This window comes from Pseudorasbora parva, chromosome 11, assembly GCF_024679245.1.
Source record: "Pseudorasbora parva isolate DD20220531a chromosome 11, ASM2467924v1, whole genome shotgun sequence".
NCBI classification, from domain to species: Eukaryota; Metazoa; Chordata; class Actinopteri; order Cypriniformes; family Gobionidae; genus Pseudorasbora; species Pseudorasbora parva.
Genome location: NC_090182.1, coordinates 10,497,257 through 10,516,142, shown reverse-complemented (window position 1 = coordinate 10,516,142; position 18,886 = coordinate 10,497,257). Strand labels below are relative to the sequence as shown.

General features: G+C 37.1%; 1 protein-coding gene across 1 annotated transcript; it reads right to left on the bottom strand.

Annotated features, from left to right (window-relative positions):
- Positions 1 to 1,236: 1,236 nt before the first annotated feature.
- Positions 1,237 to 4,470, bottom strand: lbx2 (ladybird homeobox 2). The gene is made up of 2 exons (XM_067457002.1): positions 3,675 to 4,470; positions 1,237 to 2,402 (listed from the first exon to the last, which is right to left on the bottom strand). Exons 1-2 carry the CDS (start codon positions 4,000 to 4,002, stop codon positions 1,957 to 1,959), a joined length of 774 nt encoding a protein of 257 aa, XP_067313103.1. The 5' UTR covers positions 4,003 to 4,470; the 3' UTR covers positions 1,237 to 1,956.
- Positions 4,471 to 18,886: the final 14,416 nt, after the last annotated feature.

Below are 18,886 nucleotides of genomic sequence, written 5' to 3'. Positions count from 1 at the left end.
TTCCACCGCCTTTTAAACGAATGAAGGGTTTCACTCTGTAGGCCTAGTATATGTGCAGAAAGTAGCCCCTTTTTAAAATAGAGCAGCATGTTTCACTTTAGAGAACAATCCGAGGGAGCTTTCACACTGCTGCTTTAAGCGCTTGCCTTCCCGAATATTTTTCACACTGAGAAATCGTGGCTTTCAATCGCAATACTCCAGAGGCATTTATATTCATATACCTTCGAATTCCAGTCATGGCGATTGTCAGTAGGAACCCAAAGCATTTCGAGTGGCTATTGTGCAGACAGAGCTCAATCGGCGCAGTTCTGCCGCGCCTCGACAGCTCTGAGAACTCCGGCTCTCTGGCGAGTCTCTCCACAATGCGCTCATAAAAATCTGCTTGACTTTTCAACCCCAACTATTCCAAGCGATTAGGCCAATTGTACTTCCATCTTCTCGCTGCCCCAAAACCGCTGCCTTGATCTGCTCACAAACTGACACAAATGGACCGAAAGAAATTCGGATGCAACAATCCACCCCATTTCCACCGGCTTCCCATTGAGATTTATTCATTAGGAACCGCATGCAAATCATCCGCTATTCATGGGCGTTTTTAACACACGGGCACAGATGTGGGGTATTATTTGGGCTCGACCGACTGAAAGTGTTAAAGCGCGCTCAAAGGCGGGTTAACCTAATCAATCACGTTGACTAGTTTGTGTTAGAGAAGATTCATAAACCATATGGCGCGAGGAGGAAAGCAAGCTTTATGTTGTCCTCGTGACAATGTGAGAGGGGGGAACCTTGCTCAATTGTCCTAATTAAGCTCCAGGCACTTAACACACACAAACACTCTTAACACACACAATGCACCGATGTGTAAAAGTGCTCTGCCTCTCTCAGCTGTTTGACTCAAGAGAGTGTGCCATAAAATAAAGCAGGCCTATTTTATGCACGCCACGTTTGCGTCATAACACTGTAATATATATATATATATATATATATATATATATATATATATATATATATATATATATATATATATATATATATATATATATATATATATATGCCACTAACATATTACTCTTAAATGTCATTTATATCTTAAATGTTTAGATGGTGCAACCACTTGGATTTTAATTACAGAAAAAGGGACTTATTTGTGATGAGTGAAATGCATGGAAAAAAAAAGAAGTATATTTTCTATAGCCACAAATGTATGGGAGAATTATTATTTTATAATTCAGCTCAGCATACAATGCATGATTAGATTCTGACTCAAGGTAAGGAAACAGTGAAATTACATATACCCTTTATTTACATAAATGAGGATTAAATAGAATGTTACAATAAATTTAATGAGTTAGATGCATCATAACTTGATATATATACACAACCTTGCCCTTGCATTGTTTTGGACATTCATTTTTTTTTTGTATTTTTTTTTTGTGTTAAATAATGCCTGTAGGAATTGTGCCAAGGACTGGGATATATAATGTAAAACTTTGGGAAATGAGTCTTGACAATTACAATGTAGAATCAAGATTGAATAAATTCGCTTTTTGATGACTTTTTTATGTTCTGAAATTATTTATAAATATATAATTCTATTCAGCTGAGAATTTAATTGAAAATCACTTTTGGCATAGAGGTTCTACAGCGGTCATAAATGTGTGTTGAACGGTGTAAACAATTGCACACGTTTCCTTCGAAAATCGAGCTGAGAAATAAAGCTTAAAATGTACATACACATGTTGCAGTTTTGTTACTGTACCATTTATCTCTAAGCAATTCTCAGATCTTATGAAAGTGTATTCCTTCAGCCGCGTCTTCTGCACGTCAGAACGTTACGGTCCTTTCAATAAATTAAAAATAAGGGAGACAGAAACCTTTGCTTGCATTTTAAGTTCTTCCGTAGAGTCCGTGCAAAAGTTGTGAAAAATGCCCTTCTCTGAAAACAAGGGCCTGCTTTTAATCGTCCACCTCGATCTCCTCGTCCTCCTCCGAGAACTCGTCCGTGGTTTGGCCTCTGGACGAGGACGGGGACTGTGGGAAGGCTCTCGGGGAGAGACTGGGAGAAATGGGCCCCGAGCCGCCGTGAGGGTCTTCGATGTCCTCCATGGACACCAGTTTCTGCAATGCCTGCGGCGGGATTTTCTTGAGAGACTCCACGTCCGCCTTCATCTCCTCCAGGTCTCTCTTGAGCTTGGCCCGTCGGTTCTGGAACCAGGTGATGACCTGTGCGTTGGTCAGGCCCAGCTGCTGTGCGATCTGGTCTCTGTCGGCCGGTGACAGGTATTTCTGGTACAAAAAGCGCTTTTCCAGCTCGTAGATCTGGTGGTTTGTGAAGGCTGTGCGGGACTTCCGTCGTTTTTTGGAGGCCTGTCTTTGGCCGAAGGAGTTGATATGTTCACGACCTTTAAAAGGAAAGAAAGCAGAGGTGATTTCCAGGAATAAATCAGTTAAGTGTGTGACCACTGCTGGGTCACAGAAACGTAAATCATACACAAACATTATAAAGCTGTAATGCTTTTTCAGTAATGCATGTAAATTCACATGAAGTTTCATTTTCCATTTGATTTACTTCAATGGGCCTATTTTTGGCTGTATACTGTTCTTGACTTGCTGTTTGGTTCTTTGGAGATTAAAAACAGTATTCAATGCTACATTAGAGGTTTAGTGTTTTGGTTTCTAGGATATTTAAAGCAAAAGAAGAGACTGTCCTTGATTTTTTCTTTCTTGTAAAACTTGTGTGTGGAATTAAGCTGCAAAATCCTGTTTGGTTCGAATTAGAACCTTTATTTTTAAGAGTGTACACACTGTTGTGTTATGTGATAGGCCGCAGTTGTTCATTCCAGCTGCAGAACAGCTGTTCTTGAAAAAGAGGAGAACTTTCCAAAACATCTGAACTATTGATTGCCAAGTAAATTCGAAATATTTGATGTGTTAATCAAGCAGCCTATCACGCCACAGAACTGGCCTCAATCTGATCACAGATGACCTTAACCATTAGTGTGACCCGTCCTGCAATGTCTACACGGATGTCATTTCGACTGAACATGAATGACTCCCATCTATTTAACATTCTTCTAAATGCAGGGGGGTTTTTTTTAGATCTAAAGAGCCTAGCTCTGCATAAAACCATAATTTACTGCCATTTGTATCAAAGAACCATGAAACCAGTACACTGATCAGATAAACCTATTTAATCCACAAAGAATCATACAGCAACTCTGATGAAAATTTTTCTTGATAAGGAGTTTTTTTTTTTTTTTTACTTGACTATCGAATAACATTTTAAATTACACTTTTGACATTTAAAGATAAATGTAATATCTGAAAATGTGTAAACAACAATATGAGGGGAGGAAACGAGTTGGTAATCACTGAACTTATTTTTTTTTAAATTTCGATTAAAAAGTATATATATATATATATATATATATATATATATATATATATATATATATATATATATATATATATAAAGTATTTCATATGTATTCATTTCAAATGTAAAATACGCATATAATAGCTTCGTGCTACAATAACACTTCCAGAAGTGCCTCCATTTGCGTATTTGAAACGCGTGTATAAATTCGCAAACACTATCCTAAGGCAACCGTACAATTCTCTCTCTCTCTCTGTCTCTAAAAAGAAAAGAAAAAAAGACTAAACATTTTTTTTACCTTCTGCTGCTTGTATTACGCTGACTTCCAGACCCTTAAATGTTTTGCTCGCCAACTCCTCCAGAGCGCATAACGGCGAGGACGGAGCGCTGATTCCGTTCCGAGACGCACTCGAGCCGGCCACTTTCTCCAGCACCCGCGGAGGGCACAGACTACCGACGGACTTCTTGACGCACGGTTTATTTAAGATATCCTCAATGCTGAAAGGGGTGAGAGGCTTGTTGGAGTTGGCCGGAGGTGGGAGTTGGTCCAATGGACCCCGCCGCCTCTCCTCGCCGCTGGACTGCAAAACGGAGCCTGCCTTCATGTCTTTAGAGCTGGAGGTCATCTCAGTCCCAGGAAACTAGTTCGAATAGAAGTCAGCTAGTTCGCTCAAACTTGTTTATGCATACAAAAGCCTTGTCTATTCCTCTCTTTAATCAGAATCGTTGTTCTTCCTCACTCTGAAGTGGCTCTCCAAAAGCACCATGCTTCAGGAGTCACGGGCACCCGAACTTTAGTCCTCATGTGCGGCTCCAGTGTTCTCCGAGCTGCTCCATGAAGATCTTCACCGTGTGTAGCCGTGTCTGAAGGAGGCTCAAAACAGCAAGCAACCGCTAACGAGTTCTTGTTGATTGCTTTTGTGAAGTTCAATTAGAGAAACACTACACTACTTTCTGACCCGCTGCTCCGTCTTAAAGGGCCAGACCATAATAATGAATTGGACCAAGAATAGGAGGAGTTTCCCTCTGAAGTTTAAAGAGAGGGGAGATGGCTCGGGATGTTTATGCATCTGTTGATGCACCCCACTCCCACTTAGGACAAACCACGTGCTCCACGCGTATACCTCCCTGAAAAGGGAGAGTGTGTGTGCTCATTAACGCCAACACTAGCATTCTGTGCATTCACATTTATACTCAGTTTAATAATAATAATAATAATAATAATAATAATAATAATAATAATAATAATAATAATAATAATAATAATAACCGTATAGTGCAAAACAAATAAAACAGAAAATAAACATTCAACAAGGCATAATGCACATTAAAAATGAAAAGGCCTGTTTAAGATACTCAAGAGTTGTGGCAACAACTTGCTAATTACTGAAATATTGTAGGATGTGATTATTGCAGTTTTGGAGGCTATTATGACAGCGTAATTTCCTCACACCTCGTGTGTAGCTGTCATCAGAACACACGAGATCAGAATGCAAGGCATGTGATCGTTTCAGTCCAATAAAAATGATCGTGAAACAAACCGCATGAGATGTGGACAACATTTAGACTATATTAAACCTGTATGTATACAGTGTATTATGTTATGCCAATTTTAACAGCGATGATATTGCCAAAGCACCGACATTTTTTTAAAGCAGTTTTTTTTAAGCCTTTTAATTAGGCTACATGCAGACTGTATATATTTTAATTGTAGCAGAAATATAGCAAAGGCATAACGCGTAAGTGGTTGTAACGGGTGAATTATTATTATTTTTTTTTCAATAGGATTTCCTATATACAAAAAATATCTCAATAATATTTCACTCAGCACGGCAGTCACATTCTATGAATTTGTGAAAATGCACGTGTAAAGGGGAGAAAGCAGCACTCGATGCAGCAGAGCTGCTCTGACACGCTCAGCGTCAGACAGATTTCAGATGATGCTCGCGGGACACTGGAGACACGGAGCTCGCCTGCCATCAACATACAGGTAAGAAGAAATCGCGTTCTTGCTTTAAGATTTAAGACACCACTAAATAAAAACGAGCAACGACTGATGTAATGACAGCCTACTTGAACTGAAAAAACGAATCAACAAAATAAAATATATATATATATTTCCCCACATATTCTTCCACCGCGCTTCGTGTTTTCTTTGTGCTTTTGTATTTATTACGCGTGATATTTTTTAACCTTGTTTCAGCTTGCTTTTTATAAGATATTTCATTATACACATATATCATATTATCTTATACACACGTGAAAGTTTTATTTAAAGCCTACGATTTTTATTTTATAATCTCCTCACAAATATTTTTTAAATATCATACACTGAATTCCTCAAAGTTGCTTTTGGTATTTTATTGTTTGATTAAAATTAACCGCGTGATAGTGTTGTCATATATATATATATATATATATATATATATATATATATATATATATATATATATATATATATATATATATATATATATATATATACACACACACACACACACACACACACACACACACACACACACACACTAACTGTAAGAAAAGTAAATTTTTTAAGTACAATCTACTTAAATCGCATTAAACTGACTTTAAATAATGGGCTGAATCCTATAAAAATGGCTTAACTTATTTTGATGCGTTAAAGCAATGTAAAAACATGTCATGTCAACGTATTGATCATCATTTTTTACAGCGCATATCATTATAATACTAGGTATTTTCCTCCTAGACGTTGCTGAGGCCTACTGGTGGATATTTTGGTGGTCTCCCCATAAATGTAAAACATTGGGCAATAAAACAAGTGGCGATGTTGACATCTGCTAATATTTAACAGGGTTTCAATAATCGATTAGGGTGATAGATGCCTCTCTTACACGAGTCATTGGCGATGTATGGCCAGTTCGCAGGAATATCGCATTGTCCGTGCCAAGAGCGCCATATGGTGACATCCGTACAGGGACTGGAACGAGCCAAACTACTCACGAGCAGTAAAACAGCACGACATTCTATTAGTGCGGGTCCAGACCGGTCGACGTGGGCGACCCGGAGCCAAACTCAGTACAACAGTTTATGGCAAATGAGCAACAATGCACTGAACAAATGCATCTTTACCAGACTACACAAAACATGATAATGAATATTGTGTACCCTCACAGTTTCAGCACAATACATTGTTTTGTTTCATTTATTTTATCAATTCAATTTAAGTAGCCTAACATTTTATGTTTTTGTGGAATTTAATGGAAGAGAAAAATCTATAAAGAAGGTAGGCTATTTAAGAAACCAACCATATGACATTACTGTCACTTTTATAATAAGCAAAGTCAAAATGTGCACGCGATTGCATTAATAATAATAGCTAATAATTATTTTTATTAGTCCAGTCGTGTTCAGATGCCCTTAACGAATTGGTCACCTCAGAATGTCAGGTCAGAGGAAAGCTGCTAAACCTATTAAATGATACATGGGTATTAATGTAATGTGGATGGATAGGATTTCTGATAGGGAGACTGATGCCCTTCAGCGCCAACAATAGCACATTCGCATTACCCCACAGAGGGCGGGTAGAGAAACCGAAGCTGAACATGGTGTTACATTTCTCTCAAATGCGCGAGCATTATTAGTTCTAAAGATAATCCCGCCATCTCTCTTCTCCAAACGGCTCGGAGAGGATCCGGACGGTCTCACGCGGAGCAGCGCTAATTCGAAAGGTTTTCTTTGGCCTAATTTAAACGTTAATTAGAAACAGAACACCTGACATCATCAATCATCAAGGCTTTAGGGGAGCAGGGGTTTATTTTTGCCCGGCCCGGCCCGTCCCTGCGTCACTTCCCTCCCGCGCTCTGGCTGCTGGAAACATTTAATGGGGATAATGCTACCGTGCACATTTTTTCCAATACAATTAATATTATGCAACGACAGAATAAATAATAATTAACATAATTAAATTATAGGTTAAACTTCATTTTAAGGTGTCATTGTTACAGTGTAACTATACATTTAAATACTGATTGATAATAATTAACAACAGCCTACTTAGGCTATACTTTAGGGTTGGGTAGGATTAGGGTTTGGCATATGTAATTACGCATAATTTACTGTTATCAATATGGTAAATACGTGTAACATATGTAACAAGGGCACTGTTAAATAAAGCGTTTCCGAATACAAACATCATTCCATAATAGTATAAAACTTTTTTTTTTTTTTTTTTTTTTAGATTATTTGGCGACTTTTTCTTAATCCGTGCAAATATATATATATATATATATATATATATATATATATATATATATATATATATATATATATATATATATATATATATAACTGGGATATGTAAAAGATTGCTTATTGTATACAATATTAAAGATATAACATCTAATATTAAAATAATATTTTTTAAACGTGTAGAATAGTTTCTTTTTTGTTGTTCTCCACTTTTTCAAGCTGCCTCGGATCTAAAACGAGACACTGAAGTGTCTGAATCCTAAACATTTAGATTTAATTTTAAAGGCAAAATAAAAAAAATAAAAAATGCTGAACTGTTTACTGAGATGTTAATTATGCGCATCTCTCGTACAATAGCCTCTCTCAATATCAGACTCTTTAAAAAAATGCACTTTAAGACCGACTCGTTTCTGCTAACATCCCCCCCCCCCTCTCTCTCTCTCTCTCTCTCTCTCTCTCTCTCTCTCTCTCTCTCTCTCTCTCTCTCTCTCTCTCTCTCTCTCTCTCTCTCTCTCACCCAAACAGCTGTACTAACTACTATATCAACATGATACGGGGACATACGCATTAACGTGGAGCCGAGCGGTGCCATTTGACTGTGAGGAACCTATCGGGTGTGCTGTGTAGTGAGGTGTTACTCTAGTTCTGTGCTGTTTATTTCCAAAATATCCTCTTGGCACAGTTTGACCACGTACATAAACACGAAGGGATACTTTTATTAAGCTATTAAATGGGATTTATTCACTAAAATTCGGAATGATGTGAAATAGCCTAAATCCTGAAATTATGTTCAGGTGGTTTTAAATTAAGAAGCAAGAATGAGTCGAATGGCCTCGTGTCTATAAAGCTATAAATCCACTCAGTGAGATCGACACGTTCAGTCATTGAGCTGTAGACCAATCATGTCGACGTTTGCTCTCAAAAACGCCTGCATTATTAGGCCTTCGAGCGGAATTTATGTAGCATTAATACACTCAAATTAATTCTTAATAATATGTGTTTTCCAAAGTAATATTATAAATATAAAACAGTTTAATTTAATTAAACAATTCGGGAAATATGACAACCGTGCTGCATAAATTAAACGCATCCTTCATTGGAAATCAGTAACTCAAGGAATATATTTCTGTTGGATTATTTAATTTATCATTCATCTTGAATTATTTAATTTAAACCGATGTTAAATTTGTTGCAGAAGCGCATGGCTATTGGTGGATGTAATGAGCTAATCGATGTAGTCATGAGTGTTAATTGCGTTTAATAATGCCATATCGATGAGTGTTTCTTGCGATTTGACAAGCTCGAGTCAATTAAGGAGCAGTAAAATCGAAAATCCATTATGGTGAGGCGCATGCACATTTGATGGTCACAGGTTAATAACTGGCGGCGCGGCGAAGGTGTCTACACAGCCCTCATTATTATTGAGACACCTCTCTCTAAAACAATATAATCAAAGCGTCAGAGTCGCCTGCTGTTTTACATCCCATGTTGCTTTTGATGGTGTCATGTTCAGCAGTATTTAGTACCTGTTGATGTTTTCTCTTTCTGTGGATGACAAATGCCCCGGCCCCCTTATGCGCGCTCACCCCCCCCCCCCCCACCCCCAACAGTCCCAAACACCGGACAAACGGACGCGCCGATCAAAGGCTCTGACCCCAGCAGAGCAGTGTTGCACCCCGCCAGCGCTCCACTGGAGTCGGGTCGAAATCATAAAAAGGGCCGTGAGGGGCACGACTCCTGGAGAGGATTATGAGGCTTTTCGCCACGAGTTCCGAAAAAGAGCAGCAAAGGTGTGAACAGGAGGAAATGGATACGGCCGAACTGATAAACGCAGTTATTTGGATAGATCAGCAAGGCGTGGGAATTCGATGTAGGTCACTGCTCTTCACACAACAAAGGTGCAATAAATCAGTAGCTTCGTTAAAACAAACGCACGAAGGTCTGTGTTAGCACACATACATTTGGACAAAACAAACACCTGAAATTATGAATGCTACAATCAGTAGACAGCCAAAAGAATTGTATCGAATACATCGAGACAGAGAACCCGCTCTTACTCTTCAGTTTGTCACATTAATTTCAACATAGGGATATTCTCATTCCCTCTCCACTGAACCCCCCCCCCCCCTCATTTGAATGAACGGTTGACACCCCAACACACTTCACTGATGGACACGCGCAATTACGCACATCTGCGTCTGAGCGTCCAATGAGCGGAAGCCAAAACAGAGCTGCTCTGTGTTCCAGTCCATGGCACTGCCACTGCGCCACTGCTGCCAGAGCCGCCCGTGTGTGGAGAGACGTTTTTTTTTAGCTCGTAAAATTTCGATTTCAGATCTGTTTTTATTCATGGAATGGATAAAACGTGTGAAGATTGTACGTTCTGGAGGCCCACATCAATTTCTTTAATCACAATACCATTAACAGGGTGTAATTGCAAGCTGTTCTACAACACGATTATATAATGCATTCGTTGTTCGTTATTATTAGTCAAGTTGTAGAGAGAAAGTTTGTGGTTTAGTAATTAGTGACATTTATTTACAAGCATTTTGCTAATTTTATTACCAAAATAAAAGAGAAATAATGACGTGCATTCAGTTATTCAAATGCAAATCTAAAAAAAGACTGTAATATAGGCCTAATAATAATAATAGGCTACTATATGGATAATATCTAGATGATAATAGATTATTCAAATATAGACAGTAAATACTCCCACTTTTAAAAGGGAAAACATTGTTAAAGACAAATCATAAAGATGTTGTTTTCGTGTTTTATGACTTTCCAGACGTAATGATTTTTATACTGCACAAATATTATATCCCCTACCCATAAACCTACTCACCACAGAAAACTTTCTGCATTTTTACATTACAAAAACAACAAACAAAAAACATAATTTAGTCTAATAGTAAGCGGTTTTCCTCATGGGACCTATATGTCCCCACATGGACAAATATTTCGGATATTGACATTTTTTTGTGGGGGACATATTGTCCTCATAGGGTTTACCTGCACGCACGCACGCACGCACGCACGCACGCACGCACGCACCTGTCTCGTGGATGTGATGGATTCTGGCCTTTGAGCGTGGCGTCATGTGAACTGAAGCAAAACGACGGAGCAAATAATGAAAAAGAAGCGAGCTGACGTTCAGACACTGATGATGACACAATCACACACACATATAAAAAAGGCGTTGATTTGGTAAAAATGCGTTGTCCTTTTTAATAAGGCCTCTATGCATACAAAAAGCAAAAAATATATTAGGCCTATATATATATATATATATATATATATATATATATATATATATATATATATATATATATATATATATATATATATATATATATATATATATATATATATGATTCGAGTATTAGTAAATAGTAGACAGGTTATGTAAATTAATACATGTTTGAATGTGGGTCAATGACAAATTAGGATCTGAATAAAAAAGGAAACATCTTCACAAAATAAATTAACTTCCCAAGTATGCAAAGTTTTAAAGAAATTTAATATTTGTATTAAAGTTGGTTTCATAATTAAATTTGTTTTATACCACTTCCTGCAAAATTATATTATAACAATTTCTTTGTATTATATTATAAAAATATTCTGTGTACTTGAATACACGTCGGTGTGAACAACTTTATAATTATTTATTAATAATTAAAAAAATAGATTGAACAAAACTCCCTCTTTAACAAAATGTGAAATCGTAATGTTGTAATAAACACAATTACCTTAATAATCCTTGTTTGATTTGGTGAAAAGAGAGAAAACAATAATCTAAATGTAATATTTTATTTTGTTTAGTATACTGTATTGTAATATTTAATAAATGTAATAATCCACCAATTCGACTTTTTATAAAGAATTATGAAAATGACTTTTATTTCAGAAATCTTATATAAAGGTTTCCTTTCCACGCATTTTAATGTACTTCTAAATTACTTAATTGATAAATATACAAATGAATTTGCAATTGAGATGAAGAGCTGTGTTCATGACACTGTGTCGTGCTGAATGCTCTGTGGAATGGAAATAACTGATCATCAGCTGATTATGGCGCATGTAACCGGAGGAGAAACATCAGACACGATTTATGTAGTTCCCTGAGAAGCACCATGCGCTTTAAAACGAGGGATTTAATTTGGAGTGCACTCCGGGTGCATATCAGCGCTTATGAAGATAAATGCTATCACAAGAGCACATTGTTCCGTGGGAACTACAGCTGAATCAATCACCGCAATTCTGGCCGCGACCACTTGGGCGCCTAATGGAGAAGATGGAGGGGCGGTGGACTGAACCATCTCATCAGAAATCCCACGAGGACCAAAGGTCAAGGTTTAAAGTTGGATTTGTCAGATGCACAACATCCACAGCATGCAGCACAGCGTGTTGACAATGAATTGTGTCATCCTGAAGCTGCACATGCATCAACAAAAATAAGTTCTATATTCTCTAATGGAAGTTATGGAGTGAAAGTTAACCCAAAAACTGCTTCATATGGTAACACCTACTGTATATTCACGAGAACATTTCATTCAGATTTATGGAACTGTTTATTTTTGACAATGACAATCATGACAGTAATAACCATTATCTATTTGCAGATAAATATTACGTTTCAAGATACTGTCTCTTTTTTTGCCTGGAAGTACATAATTATTCAATATATATATCCTATAAATACACACACACACACACACACACACACACACACACACACACACACACACACACACACACACACACACACACACACACACACACACACACACACACACACACAGTATATGAAACCAAACATTGTGTGTGTGTATATATAAATATATATATATATGAGAAAGAAAGAAAGAAAGAAAGAAAGAAAGAAAGAAAGAAAGAAAGAAAGAAAGAAAGAAAGAAAGAAAGAAAGAAAGAAAATGTTTAGCAAAAGTGTATGAAAGCCAGGGAAATCTCATTTAATGTTTGGTTTTAATTGTTAGTTATTATTTTACATTTATTATTATTATTTCTTAAATAAATAAGCAATTAAGCTGCAATGTTTTAAAATATTATTAATATAAAAACATGTTTGTCCACCAAAACAAAGCCATTTGTTGTCATGTGACAAGAAATCCAAAAGTGTTTTGGGAGATATTAAATAATAATAATAATAATAATAATAATAATAATAATAATAATAATAATAATAATAATAATAATAATGAGAATAAATTGTTTATTTTTTTCAACATTTAAAAATAAATAAATAATAAAGGTGTGCACAATCATGTGTACTCAAAGTGTATAGAAAATATGAATTAACCCTTTGTAAAAAAAAAAAAAAAATGTTTGGTAAATTTGTAAATCTATGAAACCAATATTTTTTGAATGTATCACCTAGTCCTAGGCCATCCTTATTTGTCATTAACCTTTATCCAAAACTTAGATAATATAATACAAAAAGTTACCTAAAATAATAAATGACATGAGCTACATGTAAAGGAGAGCAGAAACATGCACTGAAGATCTGTGTTTCCTGAAGTGTGTGTGGAGGTGGGAGAGCAGTGAATGTGCATCCGTGTTGCGTTTTACGAGGAGAGTGTCTGCGTTCACAAATAAACACTGATGTAATGTGTGCGGTGAAGCACCTCTCCGGAGAGGTGTAGTTTCTCGTAGCCGGAGCGCATAAGGCTTTGATTAAGCTGTGATCGGCTCCTGCCCTCTCCAGCTCCGAGAGCGCAATGAGGAAATAGCTCGTCTGGTCGCTGACAGAGCCTCGGTTTTTCTGTAAAGATAAATGACCCAAAGTATTAAAGTTTAACACTTTGACAAAACCCACCTGATCTGGAGGATTAATGCAATGAAAAATCCATCTGCGCGCGACTCCGTGGAGAGTAATGGCCTCGCGCTGGGAAGGTCAAACAATATTTAGGATAAGTATATATCCAGTATATAGAGCTGAACTTTCCCAAGGCTCACACACTTAAATGACACCTACACACACGCTCACGTGGAGAAAGGGAGAGAGGAACAGTTGTCAAAGGACAGTGGGTACATTATTCTTTGTCAGCATGCATTGCCAATTTTGCCTTAAAAGTAATGCACACCTATTAATGCATCCAGATGAATAAGCTGGGGTTCATTTAACCCTCGTGTTCTGTTGAATATGACCGTACTGTTCCCAGAGACCCTGATGTAAGGGCATAATAATAGCTCTCTTTTGAAATGGATATCTTATGTTTCTCTGTCTTTGTCACAAACCAGTAGGCAGATAATATTAAAGATTTGACAAACATAAATGTGACTGCTATTTGTTTATGGTCAATCAGAGCCATTTCCTCAAAAAATGTGGACAATCCTCAAACTTAAAACCTGCGGCTTATTCTTAAGATCCTTGTTTTTAAGATATTAAAAGGGTCTTGCCTCTCTTAAACAGAGATGAAGGTAGACTCGCTAAATAAGAAAACAGCACACAACCAGTCCAGACCTGATTACGCACCAGGAATCGGGAAGACTAGGGCTGCGGATGTCCCAGATGGAGCCCATAAATAGAGTCCAATTGGAAATGGCAGATAAACGGCGCTGTCAGAGAGGACAAAAAGATAATTTTTCAAAACATCCCAGAGAAACAGACCCAACCAAACCTTCATTACCCCTCTGGTTTTGGACGAAACAGAAACTTTTCACTCCCTGGAAGTAAGTCATCTTACGGAGGAAAAAGAGCTTGTCCCCCGTGGAACATTCCTCACGGAACACAGGAGGGATTGCTGAAAAATAAAGAGTAAAGAAAGAAAGAAAAAGTGCGTCAGAAAAGCAGATCTCAGATTAGAAAAAAAACCTGTCCATCCATCCATCCATCCATCCATCCATCCATCCATCCATCCATCCATCCATCCATCCATCCATGTCTGACTGTCCATCCATCCATCCATCCATCCATCCATCCATCCATCCATCCATCCATCCATCCATCCATCCATCCATCCATCTATCTATCTATCTATCTATCTATCTATCTATCTATCTATCTATCTATCTATCTATCTATCTATCTATCTATCTATCTATCTATCTATCTATCTATCCATCCATCTATGTCTGACTGTCCATCCATCCATCCATCCATCTACATCTATCTGTCTGTCTTTCTATCCATCCATCCAGCTATCCACCCACATCTATCTGTCTCTCTGTCTGACTGTCCATCCATCCATCCATCCATCCATCCATCCATCCATCCATCCATCCATCCATCCATCCATCCATCCATCCATCCATCCATCCATCCATCCATCCATCCATCCATCCATCCACCCACATCTATCTGTCTCTCTGTCTGACTGTCTATCCATCCATCCATCCATCCATCCATCCATCCATCCATCCATCCATCCATCCATCCATCCATCCATCCATCCATCCATCCATCCATCCATCCATCCATCCATCCATCCATCCGTCCATCCAACACAATTCTCATCACATGACAATAATAAACATTTATTTAACACATTTTATATTGTTACTTATTTAATTTAGCCAAGGTCAAAATCCCCTTCCCCACTCCCCCAAAAAAGAATAACAAACCAGGGAAGCTGAGACAGAGATGTGTATTCGGAAAAAATGTAGAGTGAAAAAACTGGGAAAGGTCTAGGCCCTCAGTCCTGCTATAACTTACAGTGTCCCCGTCGCCCATAAATATCAGAAACAGGCTCACACTCAAACTCATTCACAAGCAGCAGTCCCTGTGTGTGTGTATCCCAGGGGCCCGGGGTCGCCACACACACACACACACGCACGAGCACTCACACACACACACACACGTTTGTTTTTGTGACATGCGGGGACATTCCATAGGCGTAATGTTTTTTTATACTGTACAAACCGTATTTTCTATCCTCTTACACTACCCCTAAACCTACCCATCACAGGAAACATTCTGCATTTTTACTTTCTAAAAAACCTCATCCTGTATGATTTAGAAGCATTTTGAAAAGTGGGGACATGGCCAAGGTCCTCATATTTCACCCTCTCCTTGTAATGTCATACCCATGTCATAATACACATTAGTGTCACACACACACACACGCACAGCCTTTAGCTGTATACTGTCCGCTCTCAGGTAATGGAAAGGGAGGTAACGTACAATGAGAAACACAAATTCACCCAATCGTTCTGCTGACGGCAGCTGCTAACTTACTACTGTATTTATTGCTGCACGTTTTGAAGCATGTGTGTTTTGGTGCACTCGCTTCATCCCTTTAAGCTTTCTGGATTTTTTTTTGGTGGAGAGAAAGATAAATAATTGAAGATGACAGTGCTTAAGGAGGAACTAAACCTCTACAGTAAATGTGTCAGAAAACAAGGTTTTCAACTCAAGGCTACGTGCTCCTCCGGTGGATAAGCAGAGGAGAACCGCTGATCTATTTAAAATCAGAGCAGTCAGTCCAAATGTAAACAAAGCAATTCACATGCCATTACATTAATCAAACTACATTTTTAGGTAGCACATTATTTTATAGCCCTGTTTCCCATGTCCATACTTATTACAGCAGTCGCAATACTTGGATAATAATATTAACCCTGACCCTAAACCTAACCGTAACTCCTGTAGTTACCTTATATTACCCAGCACTTTCTTAGGTTAGTACACTGTAAGTACACGTACTGTAAAATAAAGTGCAACCAATTTTGACATTAAATTGAGTGTTTCCTGTGAGTGTATTTTAGTGCATTTCTAGATGGCTGCTAAGGGTTATTTCCCCCCCTATTTTTGTTGTTGTGCATGTTTGTATCAGCCCAAATGTGAAAATACGAGCACAACTCTCAAGGTTTCTAAGGTTTCAGGAACAAAGAAAAGAGCAATAATCATTGTGAAGCTGTGATTCATAAATTTGCAAAAGATTTCTGTTCCAAATAAATGCTATTCTTTTGAATTTTCTATTCATCAAGTAGTCCTGAAAAACAAATCGATAAAACATGGTTTTGACAAGAATACTAAGTAGCACAACCGCTTTCAACAATGATAATAATAATAATAAATAAATAAAAAACATTGACCTGCAAATTAGCATATTAATGAGTTCTGAAGGATCATGTGACTTAAGACTGGAGTAATAATGCTGAAAATTCAGCTTTGATTTATAAATTACATTTTAAAATATATTAAATAATATTTCTCAATATTACTGTTTTTATTGTATTTTTGATCAAATAAACGCAACCTTAGTGAGCATTAAAAAAAAAATTCCGTCCCCACCCCCCCAACCTTTCAACTGGTAGTGTATAGATTATATATCTACATTTCATATATATATAATATATATATTGTAATATATTACAATGTAATATATTACATTTTATATATATATATATATATATATATATATATATATATATATATATATATATATATATATATATATATATATATATATATATATATATAAAATGTAATATATTACATTTCAGCACAATGCACGGTCAGCAAATATATATAAATAATTGCCAGTAGTATCAAACCTTTATTCAAAACTGCTGTTTTTTGTACCTCATACTGAAACACATTAGCAACAGCTGTTACAATGAGAAAAAAATTAACAGGGTGAATCCTATAAAATAGCATCTGGTTTTAGCAAAGTCTTAAATAACAAGGGTACGTATTGAATCGCAGCTGTAGAAACTACAAGAGAAGAAACAGGCCAGATCAGCTCAGCTTTTTAAGTCATTGTATTCAAATGGGCCTGATGGCTCTTTTGTTTTTCTCCTCCAAAAAAATGATGTTTTTATACCTTACAAGCCGTATTTTCTGTCCCCCTACACTGCCCCTGCCCCTAAACCTACCCATCACAGGAAACATTCTGCATTTTTACTTTCTCAAAAAACTCATCCTGTATGATTTATAAGCATTTTGAAAAGTGGGGACATGGGTAATGTCCTCATATTTCACCCTCTCCTTGTAATGTCATACCCATGTCATTATACACATTGAGTACACACACACCAAGAGGGAAAAGTCTTTTAACTCCACCTAAACATCAGGTTGGTTGTGTGTTAATAAACTCTTTGCTCACCCAGCGAGAAGCCAGGTCTGATCTTCAGCGACACACACAATACGGTGGCCGAGATTAAACGGTATGGAAACGAACGGGGACAAAAGCCCATCAGCATGTCACGGAGGCAGCCGGCATTGTATCTATATGTATCGAACAGCAGAGCCGTCAGGACTGCTGGCACAGTCATTCATCACAAACAAAGCGGGTTCTATCAGTAACACAATACCGCATACATCCGTAGTGCTGCTCTCTGACAAGCAGGACATCAGCAGCAGGCCGGCAGACCAACATTCACATCTTTCAGCCTCTCACTTTTTTTATCCTCTCTCTGCCTATTCTTTTCTTCCGCTCTCCCTCTCTCAGTATCTCTTTGCATTCCTATAAAAAAAAGGAAGATTTAATTTGGTTGTTTAGCACCACATTTACTTAAAGGCTAAAATTAGGGGTTCTACTCCAGTTCTTTAAGAACATTTCAATAAGATTCAAAGCCAACAAACATAAATCTCATGCTATTTAGATCAATTTTTTAAACACCAAATCAATCAATATAAATGCATAAGTTTTACTTAAAACGAGTCATTTGAATGAGAATTGTATAATTTTAATACAATGATCTGAATTCAGTCCAGGTTTTTGTTCTAGATTCTAAGATAAATCATTTCACCAATATCAATAATAATCTGCAAATGATCTAATCAGGTTTGAAAAGAGCAGATTTAAACAAAAAATGTATTCATGTTTTAGTAAATTAAAAGGATAGTCCAAAAATTTAAATTCTATCATCTTTTATTCAACCTCAAATTGTTTCAAACCTGCATGAACTGTTCAATTACTCATATTATTTTATAATATTCCACTATTATAATTATTACACACACCATCGACATCCACCAACACAGAAATAAACGGTGTCAAAATTGTACCTTTAGGGGTACAACAGCTAGTTGCTGGGGCAGTACCCTTAAAATGACATCTTTGTACCCTTTTTTACTCCTAAAAGGTGCATATTAGTATCTTTGAGTACAAATGTGTACTTTAAGGTACTACTATGAACCTTTTTGTGGTAAAAATGGTACTGCCCCAGCGAAAAGCTGTTGTACCCCTAAAGGTACAATTTTGACACCCTTTTTTCCTGCAGGATATAAAATAACCATGCATGTCATCTCCTGCTTTTTCATTTAATAATTCTATAGCTGCAGGTACAAAAGTATTCCTATATTGTTTAGTT

Excerpts from the sequence above, each read along its gene's own strand:
- lbx2 (XM_067457002.1), bottom strand. The coding sequence starts at position 4,002 with ATGACCTCCAGCTCTAAAGACATGAAGGCAGGCTCCGTTTTGCAGTCC. Across the intron at positions 2,403-3,674 it reads CGTAATACAAGCAGCAGAAG|GTCGTGAACATATCAACTCC; the intron begins GTAAAAAAAATG and ends TTCCTTTTAAAG.